Here is a 24,385-nt window from a genome sequence, read left to right on the forward strand (position 1 = left end):
CTTCCAGAACACAGCATATCTCTTCTTTAAGATCTTGGTCAGAATGGTGGTCTTCCCTTCTCTCAACCCTAACCCTAAGAACAGAACAGCATTTAAGCAGATGCTTAGCTGTGAATCCCAGCTCTGCCATTCACTGTGGCCTTGGGCAAGTTTTCCTCTGCGCCTGAGTTCTTCATCCTTATTATAAGGGTACTACTACATATGGTTGCTATACACATTAAATGTGCTGATCTACGTAATATGCTAGAACAGTGCCTACATATTGTACTTGTTAAATGATAGCTATTATTTTTTTTTTTTTCTCTTTGAGACAGGATCTTTCTATGTAGTTCAGGCTGGCCTTGAAATCACTATGTAGCCCAGGTTGGCCTCAGACTCACAGTTTGAACAGTAAGAATAGTAGATGTTCTTAATGCTCAGCTAGAAGCCAGAATCTCCACTGGCTTTTCAATTCCACTGAGAAAGTCGAGAGACAGTCGGGCATGGTGGTGCACGCCTATAATTCCAACACTCAGGAGGACTGCTGTGAGTTCAAGGCCACCCTGGGCTACATAATGAATTCAAGGCCAGCCTGAACTACAAAGTGAGACCCTGTCTCAATGAAAAAAAAAAAGAAAAGAGAAAAAAGGAAGTCCAGAGTGATGTATTTTGCTAGAAGATATGGGAAGAGATCGGAGTCCCAACCTTAGAATACAACTCAGGTTCCTACCCAAACTGTCAGTGCCAATTCTTAAAAATGTTGGTGAGCAATGTTGTACAATCAGGGAAAAGAGGCTAAGATCAGCATTAAGGTGCAGGATCAGCTAGTGCCTGTTTCAGGGTGCAGAAGAGGCACTAGGGTCAGGGTTCAGGCCCTGGCTACTTACTGTGCATGTGTGTACACTTCCACACGATCCTGCAGTACACGGACAATGAGCCAGAAGTCAGGCAGGCAGGGTCCAGGGAGGACTGAGAGTGAAGGCTTCAGAGGGACCGGCCCAGGTGGAGTCCTCAGTGTGAAGGGGGCCTTCTCACCAAGGGTTTCATTGGGACCCTCACTGTCCGAGCCACTGCTGCCACCATCGTAACCTGTGCCAAATGTGCTTAAGTTCAACCCCATCCTTAGCTCAGCCTGACTCATCTGAGACTTCAAGTGCATCACACTTGACTGCCTCTTTATTTTATTTATTTATTTATTTGGTACCAGGGATTGAACTTGGGACCTTGCACTTGCGAGGCAGGCACTGGAACCACTGAGCTAAATCCCCAGCCTTTATTTTATTTATTTATTTATTTTTATTTTTTGGTACCGGAGATCGAACTTGGGTCCTTGTGCTTGCAAGGCAGGCAGTGGAACCACTGAGCTAAATCCCCGGCCCTCTTGACTGCCCCTTTAAGTGAATCCCTTTTGATGCCCCCCACTTAGCCCTTTCTCCTGTACAGCCCTAAGCCCACTCATCATCACCACAGTCTTCTACTCCCACCTTCAGCTTACCTAGGTGGTCCGAGTCCACACTGCCTTGGCTGGACATGAGGCTTAGTCCCCAGTTGGGCAGAGTCCGACTCCCTGGGTAGAGAAGGGAGAGGCCTGGAGCTTCTCTTGACTGTGATTAGGGCTTCCCTCCAACAATGGAAGCAAGGTCAGAAAGCTCCCTGTCCCCCAGACTTTGGTGCTCAAGTCCTTCCTCTCTTACCTCCCTGTGGCAGGCTGATGAGAGGAGTGCCCTCAGAATCTTCTGGGGAACCAAGGGCCTGGGGGCTGGCTATCAGGGCCTGAGGTGCAGGAAATCAGGACTGAGTTATAGCCCTACATACCCACCACCCCATCCTCCATCACCGGGTCAGACTTACCTCCCCTTCAACACCTTCAGCCTTATCCTCATGGCTGTGCCAAGCCCAGGCCGCTGAAGGGGTCTCCCCATGGGACCCACCTGGCTGTTGGCCAACTGCCACAAAGAAGAAGCCACTGTCAGGGTCCTCAAGCAGAACGTGACCAGGGAGGTGGAGGCGGCGGAACTCCTGGGGAGCAGGAGCCAAGGCCGTAGTTTAGGCAGGAGCAGTCCTCCCTACACACAGTGCCCTATACTCTTGTCAGACACTCCCAGCTACCTGGTGAAGCAGCCAATTTGCCCACTGCTGAGGTAAGAAAAGCTTCAGTGACTTGCCAAGGTTTAAGGGGCCAAGTGACAAGGTTAGAATCTGGGTTTCTTTCCAATGAGTTGGGCTGTCAGGTATAGGGGTGAGGGGCAGACAATACGGTGAGGAAGAAGACAGGAGGGATAATTCTATGGACTCAAACTGAAAAAGGTTCTTCCAATTCTGGGCTTGGAGTCCAGAGAGGGATGGGCCCTAAACAACTGTTCAGTATTTTGAGGGCAGCTTACCTCCTTGAACTGTGTGAGGGAACGCTCGGGCCCAAACACAAAACTTAGTGGCAGGGTTTGGCGAAGGCAGGTGGGGCGTCCAGGAGAGCTATGGATATGGGCAGCTACTCGGTGCAGGGCAGGGCTCTGGGGAATGCCCCCTCTTCGGAGTGCCCCCACCATCTCATCTTCTAACAACCAGCGGATCTACAGTCAGACAGCAACACAGGAGGTGGCAAAGGGTACCTCTCTTTCCTAGTGAAGCATCACCTCACTTCCAGAGTGGAAGATAATAGACTGAGAGAGGTATCTCACTCACATGATGGGAAAGGTAACAGTTACAGCACTGGGCTCTCACTTACGGTGGGGAGAGACGGCCCTCACCTCACTCATAGTTGTCTCAATAGCCAATCTGTGGGGCATGGCCAAACTGGACAGGCCTGGGTGCCTAAATGAAAGAAAGGTTTAGATATTGGTTTCTAGAAAATGAAACTGAGGAGGAAGAGGAACTCTGAAAGGGAGATAACGAAGTACCTCTCTTCTTCTGGGGGTGGCAGTGGGGGGCCCAGGTCATCATCGGACCTTAAAGATGATGGCTGCCCTGGGGACCGTGGGAATGAAGCACTGCTTTCAGATGTCGACCTGAACAAGATGGGAGCAAAAGTAAAAGGTTAGTACTGGGTAGGTGGCACATGCCTGTAATCCCAGCTCTTGGGAGGGTGAGGCAGGAGGATTGCCACGAGTTCAAGGCCAGCCTGGGTTACAAAGTGAGTTCAAAGCCAGCCTCAACTATAGAGTGAGACAATGTCTCAAAAAAACCCCCCTAAAACCCAAAAAACCCAAAGGTCAAAGAGATTAATATCCGGGCCTCCTCAAGGTCTCCTTAGTTCCCAGGTTCCCTTGGGTTCTTTTAATGGTCTCCCTATTCCTAAAAGCCTCCACTGCCAAGCCTGCTGCCATACCGATAATGCTGAGGATCCGAGGATGGGGGAAGCTCTACTTCCAAGGGCAAGGTCAGCACAAAGACGTCTAGAGTGACACTGAGGTCCCTCAGAGGAACTCGGCCTCCAATCAGAGGGCCCTCCAGACTGGAAAGCACCTGGCCTGTAAAAGTAGGAAATTAGGGGTTCCTGGGAAAAGCACAACTCCAAATTTTAAGTGCTAAGAGGTCATACGCCTAGGCTAGTGATGGTGAACCTTTTAGAGCTTTCAATGATAAGAAATAGCTGGGTGCAGCACAGGTACCCTAGGTTTGCCACCACTGTGCTAGGTTCTCTTTCAGCCCTAGAGGAGCGGACAAGTTGTACTGGGACATTCTCCTGGGCTCCCCCAAACTCACCCAGGCAGGTGGGCAGGCTGCACACAGGTACTGAGCTGTGCTGCCCATGCAGCCGCACAGAACACGTGAGGTGCAGGAAGAGTGGTGGCAGGTCATGCATGAGGTTCTCAGGCCCGATGGGGGAGTCACCGCCCAAGATACTAAAGGAATCTTCATCAGGGTTCACAGTGTCTGCATCTGACAGCGAGGCAGAGTCTAGCCCAGCAGGTTCCAGGTCGGGTTCGCGGCTCTCACGGTATTCCACCTCCAGCTCTGGGTCACTCTCAGTGACCACACAGCAGGCAGACGTGTCTCCTAGTGGTGCATGTCATGTGGTCAACGGGGAGGGACAGCTAGTGGTGAAGGCCCCAGAATCCTGGCATGAAGGAGCCCCTCCTCTGTCCTCCCACCTGCCCACACACCTTCTTCTCCTATGAGCTCAGCCTCAGAAAACTCCAGATCACTGACTTTTCTGTCTACAGGATCCTGGGGACCCTCATCCTGGGCAAAAAAGAGACAGCTTGGTCCAAGCAGGACAAAAGCCATGTCTAGGCCTCAGGGAACCAAGATTCAGGAGCACCCAGTCAGGCCAAACAGGACCTCTGGGACTCTGGGTTGGATGCATGAGGGAGGGAAGGAAGAAGGGCCCTTACCTCTCGCCTGCTGGATGGAGGGCAATAGAAGAAGTAGTGGGGATTAGAGGGCACTGTGCGGAAATGGAGGCGACTGATCTCCAGGAATTTCTCCTGTTGTGGGTTTAAAAGGAGGCTATGATGTCAGCCACCCCTTGAAGGCACTACCTTCTCCACTAGACCAGGACACATGTATACCCGCAACCCAGGGGAAGACTACTGCCCCCTGCACAAGGAGGACTCTACCCTTTGCTCTCATGCAAGATTCACACCTGGATGAGGTCATGAAGGGCATCGTGTGCCTCTCCTCTGAGCTGGCAGACATCTGTCAGAGAGATCTCCAGGCCAGGGTCTGGATTGCCAGGGACTCGAGTGCTCTGGAACTCAGGCTCACTTAGGTCCTCGGTCTCTATGCTGAGTGGTTGGGGTGGGAACAGGAGGTATTAAGAACCACCAAAGGGGAGCAGCGCGTACCTGTCTCTGTTTACAGGGTGTCAGCACAATGGCCCAAGTGGGGGAAGAGACCAGAAGAATGAACCCATGGCTCTGGCTCTAGCCTCTACATTTCTTAAAGGCTGGAAACACAGTAAGGGTGATCCCAGTTTTCTGACCTCTGTCCCTAGTGGAGGGTGGTATTGTTCACCATGAATGGAGAAGACAGGTGCAGGAGCAAGGTTTGGTGGAAGAAAATGCATTCACTTGGGAGGGCATGACAAGCAGGGGACCTAGAGCTCCAGAGAGGGTGCAGGCTGGAGTTCTGAGCTAAGAGTCCTCAGCATCTCTACCACTCTAAGTCTTTTTTTGGTACCGGGGATCGAACTCAGGACCTTGCACTTGCAAGACAGGCAGCGGCACCACTGAGCTAACTCCCCAGCCCCACCACTCTAATTCCTGTTTTCCTAACAGCAACACACTGTAGAGAATAGCAGTTCTGTCTTCGTGCTTGCCTTTCTCCTTCCCTCCAGCACTTCTTTCAGCAGGAATCTGTCAAGCCCTAAGGTGAGCCAGGGACTCAGGAGAGAGCAAAATACAGAGTTTAGGGCTCTATGACACACAGATTAGCTGGGGAGACTGTTATTATTGCATAGAGGTCCTGAGAATAAGTTTCTATCTTCCCTTTGGCAACTGGGCACCCTCCAGGCCTGACTAGCTCATCAGACCACACCAAGGCGAGAGACGGGGACCACTGACAGGAAGAGCCAAACAGGAGACAGCAACCTGCAAGGGAAGCAGGAAGCCAGTAACAAAGTTCTGCTGCTTCTCTGGTGCACAGCCCTGCACTGGAAGGTCCCTGTCTTAGGGACTTAGTCTGTGACATCTCCTATAACCTCTTGGTGACTCCTCTCCGATATCATTCAAGAACAATCCTAACCTGGACTCAGAAGCCAGGATAGCTCGTTCCCGAGGCTCCAGGCCCTCCTCTATGCTGCTGCTGAACAGCCCGGGGCTGAGAGGACCAGGGCTTGGGGGTGCATGAGGCAAACTCCAAGTGTAGCCACACAGTGCAAGCAAAAAAGGGGTGATGTCTACTTCTTGTAGTAGCTCCTCACAGGCATCGACTGCTGTTAGCAAATCCTGGCAGGTCACACTCTGAGTTTGCTGCAAGCTCTGGAATAGTCCTAACAGAGGTGGAATGGGCCATAAGTATCAGTTCTGGGACAGTCACTCTAGTCCCGCCTGTACCTAGAGCCTCCCTCACATGGCCTTCCTGCTCACCACGAACGTAGCACCGCTGGGCATGTTCCTGCAGCAAGGCACAGTGGGTGGCTGCCTCTTTGTACCTGGGCTCCATCCAGGCTGAGGACGTGGAGGGATGGTCGAGGAACGGAGTTCTACAAATGGGAGCGGAAACCGAGCTTGGCCAATGCCCGTGACACCTTGGACTCACTGGCCACCCAGACTCCAATGAAACATTCCCAGGTTCTACCAAAAGTATTCATGACCTGGCAAGTCTGAATGACTTGCTGAGGGAAGCCAATCAAGCAACTGGCAGAACATGGCAAAGAAAGCTGAGCTCCTGCCACTGACCATTAACCTACTTGTCCATACCCATGAGTGTGCACCTGAGCCTTAGCTGGAGAGGATACAGGTCAACACTGAAGGCACTCACCGGCAGATGAGGTCTCGAGGTGTCTGAGGGGGCTGCACGCCAACCATTTGTTCCCTCAGTGCTTCCAGGGAACAGCTATAGATGTAGACAGGACACCGTGTCCGGGGCCCATCTGCACCCTCTGTCTGGGAAGCCTGATGCCCAGTATAAGGCTGTACATCCTGGCAGAAGGGTGGGCTCAGCTCTCCTTGATCCTGGACACTGTCTGTGGGAAAGGTGCCCCATGGTCTGCAATTTGCCAACCCCCCACCCCGCCCCACCTTAAATGACTTCAGAGTTAAAAGCCTTACTGTTGGCTGCAGTTACACTAAGGATGGGGAGAGGGGACTTTGTAGTCTTGACCCCAGTTCCTCCCAGATCCTTCAGGCTGGAGGCCCCACTCCAATCCCCACACTTAGGTTTTGTTTCATCTTGACAGGGTCCCTCCAAGCCATAGGTAGCCAGACGCTGGAGGTCTGAAGAAGAAAAGAGACACAAATAAGAGCTGTCTGGTGCACCATTCCCAGGGGGGATGTTACTGGGGTTTGTATGCTGGTGGTGGTGGGGTTTTGCAGAAGGTCAGAGGCTGATACCTGGGAAGGTAGCTGGGAGAAAAGAAAGAAACACATGCTGGGGGTTCACAAGCCTTGCATAGCAGCGCCACTGAGGGGGCTGGGCACAGATGAAAGGCCTGAGAGCTTCAGGACCTACATTCTGTAAAAGAGAAACAGGAAATCAGAGCAATCTACCCGGGATTATCTAAGCCCTGTTCCCTTGCCCCACACTGAGCTGATTCATCTTAGATACAGTGCGTTAGATCCTCTTCTAACGTTAGAGCGAAGAGGAAAAACATTATTCTGTCATTGGTAGAAGGTGCTCGGAATCAGGGTAACAGAAAGCTGGACATGGATGTGTGGTGATGGAAGGGCTCAGCCCAGTATGAGGAGGCTCAGGGAGAAGAACCAGTGCTGACCAGGGCAGGAAGAGCTGAGTCTCCAGTGGCCTGGGTGCTGCTGACTGCTTGATCCTTCAAGATCCTGTGACTTCCTACTGTTGGCTCCTCTGCACCTACAACGGAGGTAGAGACAGTGGAGAAGGCAGGGCCAGCAGAGGCAGGCCTCTGAGTTGGTGAGATGGGGAGGAGAGGCTGGAGCCCAAAGACAGAAACTACCCTGTTGGGTTGGGGAAAAGGGCTGGGCTGGAGTCTCGCGTTGGAAAGAAGCTGAGGAGCTCACCTGGTTCACAGCAGCTCCGCCGCAGCACCTCACTCAAGAAGGCAGCCTGGTCAGCAGGGGTCAGTGGGATCTCCCGGTCACTCAGCTCCTGCCCCAGGCAGCTGTGCAGCAGGCACAGCACCATGTCGTTGGCGGGACAGGGCCCCTCGGCGAGAGGGACACCCTCTGGCTCTGCCCGACACACACTCTGCTCAGAACCAAGAGCCTCCTGCTGCCCAGTGCCCCTGGTACTACCCTGACCAGCAAAGCCCTTCCTTCAGCCTCAAGCCTCCTCCTGCCCCATCTCTCACTTGTATATCACTGACTCATCTGCTCTCTATTCGCCAATATGCTCAGGCTTCGCGGCCCCTTAGGTGTGCAGTTTGTGGGTACTAAGTTCACCCACCTCTAGAAAGCAGAAGGAAGAACATCTGCAGCTGCTGGCACTGGGGCAGCAATCCCATTAGGTCAAAATGGAAAGGGATCTCATGGACACAAGTGTCTCCTCCCTGGTCCAGTCCTAGGAGGGAGGATATCAGGATACATGCTAAGCTATAGATTATCTGTCTGAGGCTGGCTTCTTCCTGCTGACTCGATTCCACTCAGGGAACCCTCTTCCCTACTGACCGCCTGAGACCCGTGGCTCTGGGGGCAGAGGACCCCATTCCTTGCTCTGGCACAGCTGAATCAGGTATTCAAAGCTCAGCATAAAGCGTATGCAGGCAGCATCCCTTGGGTGGAGCTAGGGAAGAAACATCAGAAGACAGGAGTTAACCTCTCCTAGGCCCGGTCTCCAGGTCTCAAGGAAGCCGTCAGTCATGGATATTCAGAACACAGGGATTCAGTGGGCCCAGGAAGCCCTTGGGCTATGGTCTCCAAAGGAGCTGCAATCTGGTAAGAGGCAGGGGCACGGTTCTGAGGTCACATACCGCTTGAGGGATCTCAGAGTATGTCAAGTCCTGCAGATGCTTCCAGCTTTCAGGGCCAGGTCCCACTCGCCCACACTGTGGCTCCACCCACACTTCAGTGACCAGATTGAGCTCTGAGTCGGCCTCCAGGGCCTCCACCTCCACATCATTGTCATCATCTGTTGAGAAGCTACAAGAAGGGTTCTGAGCCTGGGTGAGAGAAATCTAATGCACAGCCTTGTGGAAGGGAGTGACCCTCACAAAGAACCAGGAGGCAGGCATGGAAGGTAGCTATAAGTTACACACAGCCTTTGTAGACTAGCATCTGCCCAATGGCACACCCAAAAAGAGAACTTCCCCTGCCCCAACTTGGGATAGAGAGCCAGGCATTTAGGGCACAACAGGGAGAGGCACAGAAGCGGCTCCTAGAGAGGGTCGAGACGCACCTGTCTTTGGTGGAGGTAGAGTGTGGGGGAAAGAGGATGTACTGGATCACACATGTGTGCTTCTCTTCAGCCACAGCCTGCCCTGGTGGCACATTCTGTGGGTAAATGGGAGATACTGGGCCAATCCCAGCCAGTGCAGAAATCTGGTCTGGTTCAACTCTGGCCCTCTCAATCTTAATTCCCTCACTCCATGGTCCAATGACTCTGGCCTCAGGCCTTGGTCCTCTGGTCATATGACTCCTATGAGGCAAAGTTTATAGCGGTCCCCACCCAGCTCAGAGTATCCTTTTGATTATGACGGCTCCTGGGGAAAGGCATCATGAGGGCTGGCACACACCTGAATTGGAAGCTCCAGGACCATGTTGATGATTCCTTCCCCACTACAGGCGAAGTGGAACCCCTCTGAGAGTCGGACTCTGAACCCCCGAAAGGCAGGACAGGGCCAGGCCAGGATAAGATGAGGGAAGAAGAGATACTCAATACAGTGCCCCCAACACATCTACCCCCAGAAGCCATCTTGGCAGCCTTGTCCACTGGGGGCCCTGCTCAGAGTGGTGGTCCCTTGGGGCGCAAATGGTCCAAGTAGGCCCAGAGGCCAAAAGAAGTGGGGAAGGGGTGAGGTAGGTAGTAGCACAGCTACCCTGTATTAGATAACAGGGCTCGGAGAAGGCAAGTGTCTGATTTAGGCTTTTGACAGTGTCCAAACCCAAAGCCCACACTTGTTCTATGCCTACCCCAGTAGCCTGGCAGGCTTGGGTGACATACTCAGTGAGGACGGAGAGAAGCTGGGCAATGGCGCTGAGAGGCAGTGCAGGGGCCAGGCCTGATGGAACACTCCAGAGCCAGCGCTGATGGTAGAGGTAGCGTGACAGTGATGCTAGGCTAGATGAGGCTGAGCGGCCCGACACCAAGGGCAGTGGCCCTGGGGGCTCCAGTGTCAGCAAGAAGGGTGCCCGGTAGTCCAGGGGTAGCTTCTCATACCTGGGAAATTGGCCAACTCCCCAGTCAATTTCTACTCACATTCCTCCTCATGCTCCTTTGCTCCCTTCCAACCCTCCACACAAACCTGATGAGGAGCTTGTCCAGTGGCTTATGGAGCACTACAAGGCAGGGCCGGTCAGAGAGGGCCTGCTGCGGCCCCAGCATGGGGGGTGACTTGGAGGGAGGACTGCCCCCACCAATGCCCCCAAGCCCTTTCCGTTTCACCTTGGGTGTTGGCTCCTTGCTTTGTACCCGGTGGGGGAAACGAAGGCGCAGGATCTCCTCCTGCAAGTCTGACACAATCTGTGGGGAAAACGTGGTCAGATCCCCTTACTCCCATCTCCTGCAGGTCCAGAAGGGCCCCACAGACAAGATGAGAGAACCCTTTACTCCGAGCCTTACTAGGTCTGGGGGTGCCTCTCCCTACCAGACCTGGCCCTTTGGGGACTGGGGAAATGGAGCTCGTCTATATCCAAGGTCTCCTCGGTCTGGGAGTCAGTCAGGGCCCAGCTCACCTTGTGTCGGGCCTGTGCTGGTGTGCCAATAGGAAAACCCAGGCGGAGTACCATGCATGGGGCCTTGGAAATGATGCGGACCATGTAGAAGGAGGAGGGGGGCTGGTCTGGGGCGCTGGGGAGAAACGGAAGGAGTGAGCAGCCCTGGGCTGGAAGTAAATGGGTTTAGGAGGAATAAGGGTGTGATCTAAGGATAGAAGAAATGTGCGATGAGATGACAGGGAAAGACAGAGGAGGAGACATCACTCTACCCACCTGGAGAGCAGCTTGATGTAAGAATACCCCTCAACCAGCACAAAGCTGCTCCAATCCCGAAGCAGAGAGGTCAGCGAGGAGTGTGAGATCCTGCACTGGATAGTGCTATAGCGTCCATTGCTGCCAGGGGTGTGCAAGTGCTTGGGGATTGGTCTAGAAAGAGAGGTGGTTGAATGGGATCAGACCGCTGAGCCCAGTACAGGCAGTACAGACAGCAACTTCTTTTTTCTAGGCCTGGCTGAAGTTATAGAGACTGATAAACAGGAAGACTTGATAACAGCTGGTACCCTTCCCATCATTCCTCATCTCGACTCCCACTCCTTTACCTCACCTCTGGCCCTAGCCCTGAGGGTACCCACGTGTCATGCTCCAGGATTAGCACCAGGCGATGCATGTGTAGCCAGCGCTGCCACGAATTGGCATCCATGGACAGCACTGGCTTCCAGTAGGCAGCAAACTGGGCATGGGATGAGTCAGAACCACTATGCTGAAGAGAGAGTACCTAGGGACAGAAAGGACAGCATTAGGACATACAAGACCTTTCATGGAAAACCAGGGTACAACTTCTGAACAGCAAGCAGAGGAAGAAAAGACTCAGTTCAGGGAGTCAGAAAAGCAATGAGTTAAGGCTAAGGGATACTGCTCTACTTCCACTATAAAGGCTGAGTTAGAATGACTGAGCCAGGGACAAACTGTGTAGCCCTTTAAAGCAGAATTCTGTATGTACAGAACCTATCCAGATTATGTCATTGACTGTGGAGGAAAGTTGCTGAGGGAGGACAGGACTTCACATGAGGCCAGTCCACACTCATGTAGCCAGTGCCCCTCAGGGCTGGGCTGCCAGTTGGCGACTGAGTACGAAGAGCACATAGGACAAAGGAAGCTATGGTCTTCGGGTACACAGTTCTTGGTGACTGGTGGTAGATGGACACAGGTGAAGGTAGCTGGGGGAGGCCAGAGTATGCCACGTGGAGATGGGGTGAAGGGCTTGCAGTCTGCTGGGATATCACCACCTCGCCACCCTGCAAGATGTCGGATGCTTGTGGTCGGTTAAAGACAGCCGCTCTTTTTGATCCTTCTCATCTCCAAGGCCTTAGGAGGAGGAAAGGTGCTTTCAAGAATGAAGCTGAGGCTTCTGGTTTGGGTGCCTCAGACTTGGGAAAGAAAGAACCAAGGGTAGTTCTGGGCTCCAAGTGCTGTGTGAGCTCAGTCTGGGTAAGGCATAAAAGAGGCAATGGAGTGTGAGGGCCACTTACAGGGGTGGTGGAGCCAGGAGGAATGTAGAAGAGTGGCACACCACTCTTGGTGCTGTCTGGAAGTGTGAAATGCTCTGGCACTGAGGAGAAGGACTGAAGGTGGGCTAACATCTGGTCCGTCTGGTTAATGCTGTAGAATGAAGGCCAAACCTGAACCATAGCTTAGGTATAGTTGAGGGGACTCCCAGGGGACCAAGGAACCATGGACCAAGGACACAACCATGGTGCTCTGGATGACTCTTCCCAGCTTCCAGCTTCTCAAATCTGTCCCTCCACATAACAAATGGGGCATCCCTCACCGGGTGGTGACTTCACATACCTCTGCAATGTGTTCCAAAACCGGCGGATAACATGGGTACGATATAAGGAGCGAATGGGTTGCCTTAGTGCACAAGACACATCATGCAAAATGTCATAGCCGCCTTCCATTGTTACTTCCACCCGCGTCCCTCGAGGGCCCTCGGGCTCCAGGGGCCAGGGTGCCACAGCCACATATTCAATGCGCATGTTGTGTTTCCACAGCAGCACCAGCTTCACCTCCAGCTGGGACCCTCCTGCAGGGGAAGCAGGAAGGTCAGTGAGCGAAGAAGGCAGCAGACTCCAGGCCTACCACTGAGTCTCATATAAAACCTTTCCCTCCCCATGGAACTTTAGGCTGGCCAGAGGCTTCAAGCATGCTCCAGAGGTTTCAGTCCCAGAGCCTGACAACTGGCACAAACAGAAATTCAGGGAGTAATTGCAAAACAAAGCCAAGGTAAAGACGTCATATTCCCCTTGGCTACTTCACCTTAGTCAAAAAGGGATGAAAATGGAAAACTACACTGTAGAACTAAGCCCTGGAGGCAACCAAAAGCCACCAAGCCAAGTCTCGTGGTGACATGCTCATGAGCAATGCACAGGTGCCCTCTGCATTGTTCAGCAGGTATCTGCCTACACACCCATTCTCAGAAATCTGTGACATACTATTGGGGGCCAGAGTTACCTTTGGCCAGTGTGACCTCTCGGATACTGTAGCCCTCTCTCAGCCGAACAGAAACAGTGCTGACTAAGTCAGCAGGCACCTCCTTCTCGGTGTGCTTCTTTCGGCGCAAGGCTAAGGCAGGGTTGCTGCTTGCAGAGACCAGGTGTTCATTAAACAGGCGGTGCTGAGAGCCTGGAGGACACTTTTATTTAGTTTTTTTTTGGTACCGGGGATAGAACTCGGGTTCTTGCGCTTGTGCAGCAGGCGGCAAAACCAGAGCTAAATCCCTGGCCCTAGTTTTTGTTTTTTGAGGCAAGGTCTTGTTATGTAGTCCACGTTAGCCTTAAACTTGTTAGTGATCCTGGTGTCTCAGACTCCCAAGTGCTGGGATTACAGGTGTGCACCAGCATATCTGGCAAAAACACACATTTACAGAGGGAAGAGGCTATGCTGAAATCACTGGGAGGGAGCAGTGCCCATGCAGCCAGCCCCAGTTAGATTTTCAGTCCTCTCAAAGTCCAGCCTGCGTAATCTCCCATTCCATAGGCCCCTTCCCACCCCCACCGCCGCTTCTCACCACAGTAATACTCAGGGTTTAGTGCTTCCCCACTGCGCAGGAAGGAGTAGAGCAGAAATGCCCGGTGGTAGACAGTCAGACTCAGGCTGCCTGGCTCAGGCTCAGGACAAGTGGACAGGTAGGAGCCAAATGTTGCCATTGCGATGAACTTCATTAGTTCCACATTGGGCACGTGGCCAAAACTGCAGTCGTAAGAGTAAACGCCTCCCACCTGGAGAAAGTGAGTGAGTGGAAACCCTGCTCTCCCAGAGGGACAGAAGAGGAGGAACAGCAAGATGGAGACAGAGAGGGGTGGCGGCTCCCATGCCCTGGACCACTACTCTCCAAGAACGGACCACTGCTTGGCGCCTAGCCCTCCCTGAGCCCGTCTAGCTGAAGCCCATGCTATCAAGCTCCATCATCTTCTGCCTTTCTTCCTCAACATCACATACGCTCCTGTCCATGAAAAAGTGTGGCAACTGAATCACTGGCTTCCTGTCATCATGCTGAGACTTCAGTGTATCTCTAACAATGTGCTTTTCTAACTTGAGGGTGCATCTGTAACCCTTGGAAGTTTTGTTAAAATGCAGAGGTCTGGGGTGGGGACTGAGAGTCTGTATTGCAAATGAGCTTTCTGGTGATTCCAACACTAAGGCTGTCGATCAGAAATTGGCAAATTACATATAACGTGAAGGCCAAATCTAGCACATTGGCTATTTTTGTCAATACATTTTATTGAACACAGCCACACCCACTCATCTTACACTGGTCTAGGCCTGCTTTCAAGCTCCCAGTAACACAGGAAAGCCAAGTAGTTGTGACAGATGAGCTCATAAAGCTTCAATACTTACTAGCTAGCCTCCCTAGAAAATGTAGGTCTGCTCTAGAGGACTTATTCCATGGCCACACAGCTGCTTCTTCTTTTTTTTTGTTTTTTTGTTTTTTTGAGACAGGGTCTTGCTATGTAGTCCAGGCTGGCCTGCAACTCATGGTAATCCTCCTGTCTCAGCCTTCTGAGTGCTGAGATTACAGGTGTGCACCATCACACTCGGCCCACTCAGCTTAACCTTCATCTCTATTCCACTCACCCACATGGTGGCTACACACTGGCCCTTTGCATCACTTGGAAAGAATTCACCTTCACAATCCCACACTGCCACATCCCACGCACAGCATTAGCCCTGTAGTTTCCACCTATTCCTCATGTTCCCTGTCAGGGCTGGTCTGCCAAGCCTTCAGGCTCTGTCCTGTGAGCATCAATACCAGTCTAACCCTTACTAAACTCAATCTGGAACCTATACTGAAGCAACTTTGTAAGCATCATTCTTTTTTTGGGGGGGGGGTACCGGGGATTGAACTTGGGTCCTTGCGCTTGTGCAGCCGGCGGCGAAACCACTGAGCTAAATCCCTGGCTCTTAAGCATCATTCTTTTTTTTTGGTACCGGGGATTGAACTTGGGACCTTGTGCTTGTGAGGGAGGCGGTGGAACCACTGAGCTAAATCCCCAGCCCTTAAGCATCATTCTTAAATTCCTGGCCCTTTTTACTTTGTTCTGCTCCTACCTCAAAAGCCCAACTAGGACCACAATCTCTGTATTTGCTCAAATGAGAAAAATGTGTCCAGTTGTGTAGTGTGATACCACATCAAAACATGACAGTCCATCCAGCTACTCCTTCAGGGCTGTCCCCAAGACTATTCCTTCTTCTCAATGACGTCCTCCCTTCCTTATGGTACTCACCATGTTTTTTGTTTTGTTTTGTTTTTCTGGGTACTAGGGATTAAACTCAGGAGTTTGCACTTGTGAGGCAGGTGCAATGCCACTGAGCTAAATCCCCAGCCCTTGCCATGTTTTACTGCATAGAGGAATCAGGAGCCCTTGGCAGAATTTATCTACACCTTCACTTCTATACTCTAGACTCAAAGAAACAATACTTGCTTGTTCTCAAAGAATCCTTCAATCTGTTTCTACAGCCAATGGCCCCCTGTCAATTTAGGGGCTTTATTGCGTCAGGCTTTTCTTCCCTTTATTTTCAAACCCTTCTTCACTATGGCCCCTTAGTCTCTAGCTGAAACAACAAAACCAAACCAAACAGAACAAACATACCTCCTTCCTCTCTGTACTTCCCTTTGGCTACTGTTCTCCCTCTCACTCCCCACTTGATCTGAAAAGCAAAATGCTTTGTGTCAACACTTATCTCTAATTCCTTCTCTTCTACCTGCTCTTTAATCCACATATCAATCATTCCTCTCATCACCTCTTCACTGAAATGGCTCTGAAAAAGATCCCTGTGACCTCCTAATCACCAAACCTAAAAGGCACTTTTCATTCCTTATCCTATTTGATCTTTCTGTTACATCTTGCAATGTTAATGACTCTTTTTTCCAAACCTCTGAATTTGTTGACATTAGAATCTCCTAGTTCTTGTACAGTTGTTTCTTCTTTCCTTTCAGAGCCCTCTTCCTATGAAAGACCTTTAAACATTGGTCTTCCCCTAGGCTCTTCAGGGACCCTTTCTCAATTACCATCTACAGCCTGACAAATCTTAAATCTCTATCTCTCAATTACTGCTGTCTCCTGAGTATCAGAAAATGCATAAACAAATGAAATTACTACAAATAGTAGGCATTTATTACATAACTAATGCACTATGCCCTGCACTTTAAATGCATCATCTCCACCCAATAAGGCAGGCACTCTTACAATCTCCATTTACAATGAATCCAACCTAGAGATAAAATCATGTGCCCCATGTCACAGAGATAATGAGAGCCAGGATTCACCTCAGCCATGACTAACTCCAAAGGTCCGGTGTTCCACTACTATGTCAAACCACAGGTACCTCGAACACAACATGCACAAACCTGAGTTTATCATCCCACCCTCTCCTCTACTCTGGCTGTTTCTTTTTCTGCTTGCTCTGCCTGCCACCCAGTTATCACTGAAATCAGAAACTTGGACTTGTCCTTAACTTCTCATTCCCTCTCACATGCTCAGATGCCCTACTCTGTCTTGCTGGTCACAAACCTTGATGCTACCTCTTCATTTCTCTCCTTCTTTCTTTTTTCCCAGTATTTCTGAGACATTGTATCACTATGTAGTTCAAGCCTGCTTTGACCTCACTATATAGCCCAGGCAAGGCCTGCCTTGACCTCACTATATAGCCCAGGCAAGGCCTGCCTTGACCTCACTATATAGCCCAGGCCTGCCTTGAACTCACAGTGATCTTCCTGCCTCAGCCTCCCAAGTGCTAGTATTACAGGCATGAACCACCACATCTGGCAATTTTCTTAATCCTCTTACCCTTAAATCCCCTAATTTAAACTCTGATCCTCTCACCTGGATAACTACAATGAATAGTTTCCCTACCTCCACTCAGCCACAAGAGTGATCTTTGTAACACAATCTCAACAAGTGACTTTTCTTCTCCATCACCCACAGAATTCTCCTTAAACTCCTTAATACAGCAGAACCAGTTTACACTTTAGCTATGGCTACCCTTCCATGCTTGCTTTCCATAGCTTTTGCCTCCTTCCATAGCTCAGGCTCTACAGTCCATGAACCAAATTAGCTGCAGGTCCCTGAAAATGCTTTCCCTCCTCTTTGCTTAAGCTAGTTTGAGCTGGGTTTTCTGACTCTTTCAACCAGACCAGTAACTTAAATAATGGTGTATGTAGGACCAGACCTGAATCAGATTTCAAATTCCTTTCTCTTACTGTAACATGCCACCCAATCCTAAGGAAAGGTGACAAAGATCTCCCACTACCACCTGCTCTAAACATGCACCTTTCCCCCAGGTAGCGATGTCATCAGCTTCACTTGAGAAATCTTGCCCACAAGAAAGTAACTGGCCATACCTGACTTTGTGAGATACTTTACTTCCTTCTCCACCTTCCTATGAAGTCCTCACCTGCACAAAGGAACAAGCCACAGTGCCACTGCGAAGCTGGTTCAGTAGTGTCTCACAGACAGCAACATCAGGAACACTGGTCACTCCATCTGTGATCACAATGATACCTGAAGGAAGAACAAGTCTCAGAATCAAAGGCACAGGCCAGACCAAAGTTATAGGGAGGCAAACAACTGACAAGGCCTTGAAGACTGCAGTGTTCACCCACCAATGTGTTTTACAAACCTCAAACACCTTTCCTTCTCCCTTAACCTTCCTGTTTATTCCTTTTTGTGGTACTGGGGGCTGAACCCAGAGGCTCACGAATATTAGGCAAGCACTTTATCACTGAGCTATATCCCCAGCCTTTTTTTTTTTAAAACACTTTGAGACAAGGTTTCACTAAATTGCCTAGGCTGGCCTTGAACTTGTGATCCCTCTGCCTCAGCCTCCCAAGTAGCTGGGACTACAGGCATTGTCAACCATGACCAGCCTACCTCTTCCTCTTGATTCGAGATCACAATCTCCCCAGGGGATGTTCTGGGAGCTCCACTCCTTCCCCTAGGGTCCCTAATGGTTATCAGAGCCGAGGGTACTTGAGATATATACTAGCACACACTTGCATTTTGGAAAGAAAAAAACAGATTCCCTTCTTGGGGGCCCACGAATCCTGGGGAACCTCTATCTCTGCCGATATCGTCCCCACCCTTCCTGGATCCATTTCCCCATTCCCCAAAATATTCCTTCTACTGACCTGCACTAGAGTTTGAGGGCAATAACTGCAGTGCCAAGATGCCCTGACGAATCATACTGACCAGCCCAAGATCAGCTGTCACCATGGAGATGCCCACCTTCCGGCCTAGGGGCTCCCCTGAGTCTGGGGACTGGTCTTCCACCTGGTCCAGAGTTACAGAAAAGATAGAATGGGAGAGATAGCATTGTTGCCCTGGCCAGAGCAAAACCAGAATTTATTTTTTTTCTCTTTTTTAGAAGCACTGGAGACCGAACCTAGGGCCTCACACATACTAGGCACGTGCTCTACCTCTGAGCTACACCTCTAGCCCCCAAACAAGAACATATAGTCCACTACTGCCCAGGCCAGGCAGCCCTACTCCTGTGAGGACCCCATCCCCTCAACTCTGCAGTTGGGTTCTGCTGTGCTTTAATGCTGAACCTTGGATGGGAAAGGAACCCAGCACCAGGCAAAGCATCAGGCTAGCAAAGGCTAGAGTCCTCCACTTTTTGCCAAGAAGGGCCCTTTCCATATTTCTCATCACTGACCTCATGGTCTCTGTGAGGAAAAGTTTACAAAGTTACTAGCCATTATGAAATAATTTATAATCAATCAAATTGCATACCAGTCATCAGGCACACAGAACTGCCATTTGTCTGGCCACTTCTGGGTAGCCAAAGTAATGGGAGAGAGTATTCCAGTGAGCCTAGACAGCTTTATCCCTAAGTACTAATTAGAAATCAAAGTGACCCATGATCACTTTCTCAGACCCATGGGAAAAGAAGACCCAGGACTGAAAAAACACAAGCAAATGGCTTTCATATTTTTTCCCAGTAAGAATCTTTGGGGAATGTATCTGAGCCACTGTCCTCCAGCAGGGGGCCTATCCTGAGTGTTCACCAGCATGCTTGTCCTTGGCTCACTTTGCCCCTGGCCCCTAGGCTTTTTCTGCCCTCTCTCTCCTCTCTAGTTGCTTATTCCTCTTCCTGCCCTCCATCTTCAGCTGCTATCTCTCTGAGTGGCTTCTGCCCACTTTCTCTCCTACATACCTGGCTCTGGGGATCATACTGCTGCTGCAGCATGGTGGCCACCTTATCCTCAAAGAGGCAGAGCTGCTCATACACCTGCTGTAGGAACACCTCCTGCTGGGAAGGGTCCAAAAGGCAGCCTTGCACCAGCACCTGAGAAGCACAAGGGAAAGACTAAGACAGGATGGCAAGGAGGCCAATGTACACTGTATCTCTGCTTCCTTCACTTATTTCCATAGCTCCCTTCAGGTGAACCTGACTTTCCATCCAATTGAGATTGAAGGTATGGCTCCACAGCCAACCTCCCACATAGGGGTGCTGTAACCCTCCAGCTCCTCAGGGGAGGCCATGTGTAAATTGTCCCATCCCAGCCTGGCAAAGCTTTTTTTATTGTAACAGACTTTTTCATTTTTTTATTTCTAAGTATACTGCACAGAGAGGCTATTAAAAATCTTTTCTACTTGTTTAAGCACAAAAGCCTCCTCTTATTCCCCCAATGAATGCTCCCTCCTCTTTAGCTTCAGCAGGTAATTTGCATGCCCTTCTCATACAGCAAGAAGTCAGGTCATTAACAACTCCCAGCTGACCCTAACTGGAGGGCAGGGTGTACTACTCTCTCCATTTCTCTGAAAATCACCCTCCAGGCTCTGAATAAAAGGATTTCTTCCTCCTCTTTTTCTCCACAGCCAATCTCTCCATCTTATCTTGTTTCAGACCCTCTGATGCTATTTTTGACATCCATCTCTCAAGAAAATTTGATGGCTAAAGTGACAGCATAGCCATTATGGATAATTTCAGGGCAAGTCCCTACCAATGAGTAGAAGGTGGTTATAAGTAGACAAGAAGAAACTGGGCCAATGCTTATCTAAGCCTAAAACAGATACTCCAGTTACAGACTGGGCCATTATCCAAAAGAAGTGTCTTGTGAGAGGCTGCCTGGCAGGTGGGTAAGCCCTGTAATTATCTATGTGGTCAGCATTACACCCAACAGTTCACAGTACCCTCAGAGAAAATGATCCTTCCCTGTACTTAAAAGAAATTATGTTTTGGGTATTTGTAATATTTTAAAAATCACAAAACCATTCCAAAGGATCTGCTCCTGGAGGTTGTGGCAAGAGTCAGCACACCAGAAACCATCTGTTAGAACTAAAGGAGGCTGGAAGAAAACAGAGAAGGTACATGTCCAGGAGCCAGAACCAAAGAGATTTATGGGGCGGGGGGGGGGGGGGGGGATTTGTTCAATCAGTGTCAACTGACATATGGCACGTGGGAAAGTTCTTTAAGACCAGAGGAAGTGGGTCTTTTCAAAGAGAGAGAGGCTCATGGGAATCACTAGGAAAGAGATTCAAGAAACTAGCAGATATAGCTAAATGGATGCATATTGAGGTCATCCTCTTAAGTGAAATAAATAGGACACGCATGTGTAAATACCATAGTTTCTCTAGTGTGGGAAACTGAAAGTTTAATTAAGGATACACATGGATGAAATGGCCTAATAACATATCTCTCAGATTGTGTTTCCATTGCATGTCATATGCCTGTATCGAAATTTAAATTAGGGAGAAGCTTGGCTTATGTGGAGTCTGCTAACTAACTGGAGTTTTTTTTTTCCAGATCATTATTTGTTCAATGTTGGTTTTGGGGACCTTTCTGAAACAAAACACATCCTCTGGTGTCTTGTTGGTGCTTGAGATGCTTTTTTAAGTTATATGGAAAAATGTTTAAGTGCTTTTCAGTTTTGTTTTGGTTGAGTTCTACTGTATTTGAATATTATTGTAGTTTTTTTCCCCTTGCATTGTTCTTCGAGTGGTTTTAATTCTTTGTATGTGTGTGTGTTTGATAATAGTTATTTAATAAAAAAATTTTTAGAAGAAGAAAAAAAAGAAAAAGAAACAAGCAGAGCCAGGGACTTGAGTACAAAAAGTAGTGACAGGAATAGGACTTGGTTAGTAGACTGTCAGAAACTTTCAGGTATGCCCAACCTTTTGGCTTGCCTCAACTGTATTTTGTTTTTTTTTCTGAGACAGTGTCTCACTATGAAGTTCAGGCTGGCCTTGAACTCACTATGTACCCACACCGGCTTTGAACTTGCAGCGATCCTCCTGCCTCAGCTTCCCGAGTGCTGGGATTATAGGCGTGTGCAGCCATACTGAGTGCAGAGGAATTGTCTTGGGCTGCATATAAAATACATAATATAGTTACTGTAAACAACTAATAAAGCTTTCCTATTTTTTTATATTCACTATTATAACATTTAAAGAAAAAAGAGGGCAAGCAGCCTGTGGGCTGTAGACTGGACACACCTGGAAGGGTACAACCTTGGAGAAAGATACTACCTGGTGGGACTGCAGGCCAATAATGGAGGAGTAGGCCTGGATAGTCACGTAGATCTCAGGCTGGAAGTCGATGCAAGATCCAGGCACTCGGAAGGGCCGAAGCAGCCCGCCTAGGCAGCGGGACAGGGCATGGAAAACTTCATCAAACAAGATCTCTCCTGTGGAATCATCCTGAAGGCAATGCAGATAAATAGTTCTTAAAGGTGTCCAAAGGCAGCCCACTAAGCAAAGGGCAAAAACAAGCAGCTTCCATGGGTCAGCATAAGCCTTATCTTATGACTGATTACACGGTGAAATATGCCACCGGTGGAATGGGATTCATTTCTGCATGCTCGCCATTCCTTTGAAAGCCTGTCTTCTTCCCACAGTGGGGTGCTGGGATCAGTTTCTGACCTCCCCAGACCCTGCTCTCTCCTTCTCACTCCCCACCCCATCCTTGCTACCCAGTGTCACCCTCCAATCACTTACCACAATGCTAGTAGATGGACTAAGGTCCAGCTCAATGACAAATCGATACTGCCAAGCCAGGAAGGTGACCCGAGTGGAAGGTACGAGGAGGAATGGCCTTGGGACCACTGGCTCATCTGGCTGCCACCCAGGAGGCAGGATACTGAGGACTTCCAACTCCTGCTCAGACTGAAGCTGACAATTAAGATGGAGAGAAAAAGGGAACAGGTCAGGAAGGGGTCACCATCTTCTTTCCTGAGTCCCCATTTGGCCACTGAGTAGCTGTGAGATTATAAAAGGCACTTAACCCCTTTAAGCCTCAGTGTTCTCATGTGTAAAATGGAAATAATCCTAATACTAATCTAAAGTGCTGTTATGTAGATCATGAGAAGTCATGCAGATGAAGTGCTCCCTGGACTCGTGTTCTCCGTCCAAAATGACCAACCACTGACTGCACTTCCTGTAAACCGACCACATGCTCTTCACCCCACTAGAAAAAGTATTAACCAATTTTCCTTGGGGAATCATCTTGTGGGCAAAGTCATTTGTCCTTTCTAGACTTAGAGTCCATCTCTCCTGTTTCTAGGCCTTACCAGCAACTCCTGAGGTGTGGCCTGTATAGTTTGATACAGGTGATTGAGGAACCAGGCCAGGCGAACATTTCGGGAGATTCGATAGTCTTTTTTCATTAACAGGAACACCTGCCCAGCTTCTTCCACCTAGGGACAGAGACATTAATACATTACAAAAAAAAAAAAGAAAAAAAAAGGCACTGAGTTCCCAGTAGATGCAGCTCCTATGCAAGTAACTTCCCCAAGAGAGCGCACATTTTGTAAGAGGTAAGCAGCAGAGGTGAAGTTTATTCCTGCCACCATGTAAAACATTCCTAGCGAGTCATTCTCAGGGCCAGGGATTTAGCTCAGTGGTCTCACTGCCTGCTGTGCAAGCACAAGGACCTGAGTTCGATCCCCGGTACCAAAAAAAAAAAAAAATACTAAACCCTAGCGAGTCATTCTCAACTGTCTGTTCCCATTCTCTTTACACAGGGCCGAGGATTTAGCTCAATGGTACTGCACCTACCTCGCAAACGCAAGGTCCTGAGTTCGGTCCCTGGTACCAAACAAAAAAACCCCACACACTCATTCCCTTTACACAGATGACATGACCTTCCCTCATTATGTCTCCACAAACGTTTACGTGAGTTTCCCCTATCAACTACTGTTTGTTCTCTTTTTTTGTGCCTTTGTACTTGGCAAATGGATTTAAAAACAATACCTAATATGTGACAGCCTCATATGTCACATGAATGCCAGACAGTTTTTTTTTTTTGGTAGTAGTAGGGATTGAGCTCAGGGCCCTCACTTAGAGCTACATTCCAGGCCGTTTTTGAGATGGAGTCTAAGTTGTCCAAGCTGGGCTCGAACTTGCAAACCTTCTGCCTCAGCCTCTGAGGGCTGGGTTTACAGGCATGCGCCACCATGATTAGCCCTCCTAAGTCTTGACCACAGGCACTAAAGAAATCATCACTGAGGGAATGGAAAGCCTCTTAAGTAAATACTCCAAACCCAAACCTCTGTGCTCACAGCCTCCACTCACTAACCTCTCAATTGTCAACACTCTAGTTCCTACCCTGCACTGCCTTGTGGGTGGTCACTTCAGCTATGTTCTAACAAGCATTAAGCCTCCTGCCCATGTCCTTGTCCTTCCACTAAACAAATCTCACCAAAGCCTGACTCAGGGTGAATGTGACATGCTCCTTTGTCTATACATATAAAACATGGCAGGTGTACTGACAGGAAGAAACTTGACACTTTGCTAGCGGTACCGACTCTAGCAGTCCTTTACCAGTGCACTGACTTCTACCTGATCAGCAGCCTTTTCAGATCTGCATAAGAGGTTTTCCAGCCTTCGGACTCCTGCACTCCCAGCAGATAAACTTGCTCACTGTTCCTCAACTGCCCTGAGCTTCCCAATGTCTTATTTCCCTTATTCTTGCTTGTTCTTGACATATCATACATTTCTCCTTCTGTGTCCCTGACTGGTGAGGGGAAGGATACCAGCTGCAAGGACTGAAGAGAGGGTTGTAGAAGAGAAATGAATAGAAGTCAGTGACTGCCTGTTCAGAAATACAATGTTGAAAATTGAAAGGAAGTAAAAAATTGTTCTTCCTACAGCAGGGAAATATGCACAGAGAAAAGATTGAAAAAGCAGTAAGAAAGGGTGCTTGAGGTCAGAAGAGTGTGGATAGCAGAGAGGCAATGGCTCAGGATGCAGAAAATCTTTCTTCTCCAAGATAAAAGGCAAGCATAAAATAAAATCAGAAGCAGATACTGGGAAACAGAAAAGATGGCAAAAAAGAAACTCACATCTACAGTATATTCAACGGTACTCCGTAGAGGTTAAGTGCAAAAATTTCAGATTCTTAGCCTGGGCCGATCCTAACCCCACCATTTACTAGCTGTGAGACCGTGGAAAAGGTAC

The 24,385-nt window shown here is 49.5% G+C and overlaps 1 protein-coding gene across 5 annotated transcripts in view; it reads right to left on the bottom strand.

Moving 5' to 3' along the window:
- Szt2 (SZT2 subunit of KICSTOR complex) overlaps positions 1 to 24,385 on the bottom strand; it is a 50,214-nt gene that overhangs the window by 19,102 nt on the left and 6,727 nt on the right. For 4 of the 5 annotated variants that reach the window (XR_015452683.1, XM_004871863.4, XM_087214932.1 and 1 more), the window contains exons 2-40: positions 22,498 to 22,623; positions 21,926 to 22,099; positions 21,458 to 21,628; positions 19,143 to 19,274; positions 18,115 to 18,256; positions 17,382 to 17,488; positions 13,495 to 13,705; positions 12,939 to 13,109; positions 12,276 to 12,510; positions 11,957 to 12,086; positions 11,060 to 11,202; positions 10,701 to 10,853; positions 10,446 to 10,560; positions 10,016 to 10,233; positions 9,715 to 9,930; positions 9,287 to 9,365; positions 8,950 to 9,044; positions 8,525 to 8,693; positions 8,223 to 8,337; positions 8,002 to 8,115; positions 7,617 to 7,787; positions 7,355 to 7,449; positions 6,975 to 7,095; positions 6,693 to 6,857; positions 6,403 to 6,607; positions 6,009 to 6,124; positions 5,665 to 5,911; positions 4,565 to 4,706; positions 4,314 to 4,406; positions 4,083 to 4,161; positions 3,682 to 3,975; positions 3,305 to 3,446; positions 2,877 to 2,984; positions 2,727 to 2,790; positions 2,364 to 2,549; positions 1,831 to 1,998; positions 1,674 to 1,752; positions 1,475 to 1,546; positions 867 to 1,068 (exon numbers count right to left, since the gene is read on the bottom strand). Coding sequence is in view for 4 of the 5 variants with exons in the window: in XM_004871863.4 (XP_004871920.2) it covers positions 867 to 1,068; positions 1,475 to 1,546; positions 1,674 to 1,752; positions 1,831 to 1,998; positions 2,364 to 2,549; positions 2,727 to 2,790; positions 2,877 to 2,984; positions 3,305 to 3,446; positions 3,682 to 3,975; positions 4,083 to 4,161; positions 4,314 to 4,406; positions 4,565 to 4,706; positions 5,665 to 5,911; positions 6,009 to 6,124; positions 6,403 to 6,607; positions 6,693 to 6,857; positions 6,975 to 7,095; positions 7,355 to 7,449; positions 7,617 to 7,787; positions 8,002 to 8,115; positions 8,223 to 8,337; positions 8,525 to 8,693; positions 8,950 to 9,044; positions 9,287 to 9,365; positions 9,715 to 9,930; positions 10,016 to 10,233; positions 10,446 to 10,560; positions 10,701 to 10,853; positions 11,060 to 11,202; positions 11,957 to 12,086; positions 12,276 to 12,510; positions 12,939 to 13,109; positions 13,495 to 13,705; positions 17,382 to 17,488; positions 18,115 to 18,256; positions 19,143 to 19,274; positions 21,458 to 21,628; positions 21,926 to 22,099; positions 22,498 to 22,623 (5,765 nt within the window). In the remaining variant the exon portion in view is untranslated. The remainder of the gene's footprint in view (positions 1 to 866; positions 1,069 to 1,474; positions 1,547 to 1,673; positions 1,753 to 1,830; positions 1,999 to 2,363; positions 2,550 to 2,726; positions 2,791 to 2,876; positions 2,985 to 3,304; positions 3,447 to 3,681; positions 3,976 to 4,082; positions 4,162 to 4,313; positions 4,407 to 4,564; positions 4,707 to 5,664; positions 5,912 to 6,008; positions 6,125 to 6,402; positions 6,608 to 6,692; positions 6,858 to 6,974; positions 7,096 to 7,354; positions 7,450 to 7,616; positions 7,788 to 8,001; positions 8,116 to 8,222; positions 8,338 to 8,524; positions 8,694 to 8,949; positions 9,045 to 9,286; positions 9,366 to 9,714; positions 9,931 to 10,015; positions 10,234 to 10,445; positions 10,561 to 10,700; positions 10,854 to 11,059; positions 11,203 to 11,956; positions 12,087 to 12,275; positions 12,511 to 12,938; positions 13,110 to 13,494; positions 13,706 to 17,381; positions 17,489 to 18,114; positions 18,257 to 19,142; positions 19,275 to 21,457; positions 21,629 to 21,925; positions 22,100 to 22,497; positions 22,624 to 24,385) is intronic. The other variant, XM_087214933.1, reaches the window with a different exon arrangement.

Source organism: Heterocephalus glaber, unplaced genomic scaffold, assembly GCF_053883595.1.
Source record: "Heterocephalus glaber isolate CG9 unplaced genomic scaffold, H.glaber_assembly_v1.0 deba00001452, whole genome shotgun sequence".
NCBI classification, from domain to species: domain Eukaryota; kingdom Metazoa; phylum Chordata; class Mammalia; order Rodentia; family Bathyergidae; genus Heterocephalus; species Heterocephalus glaber.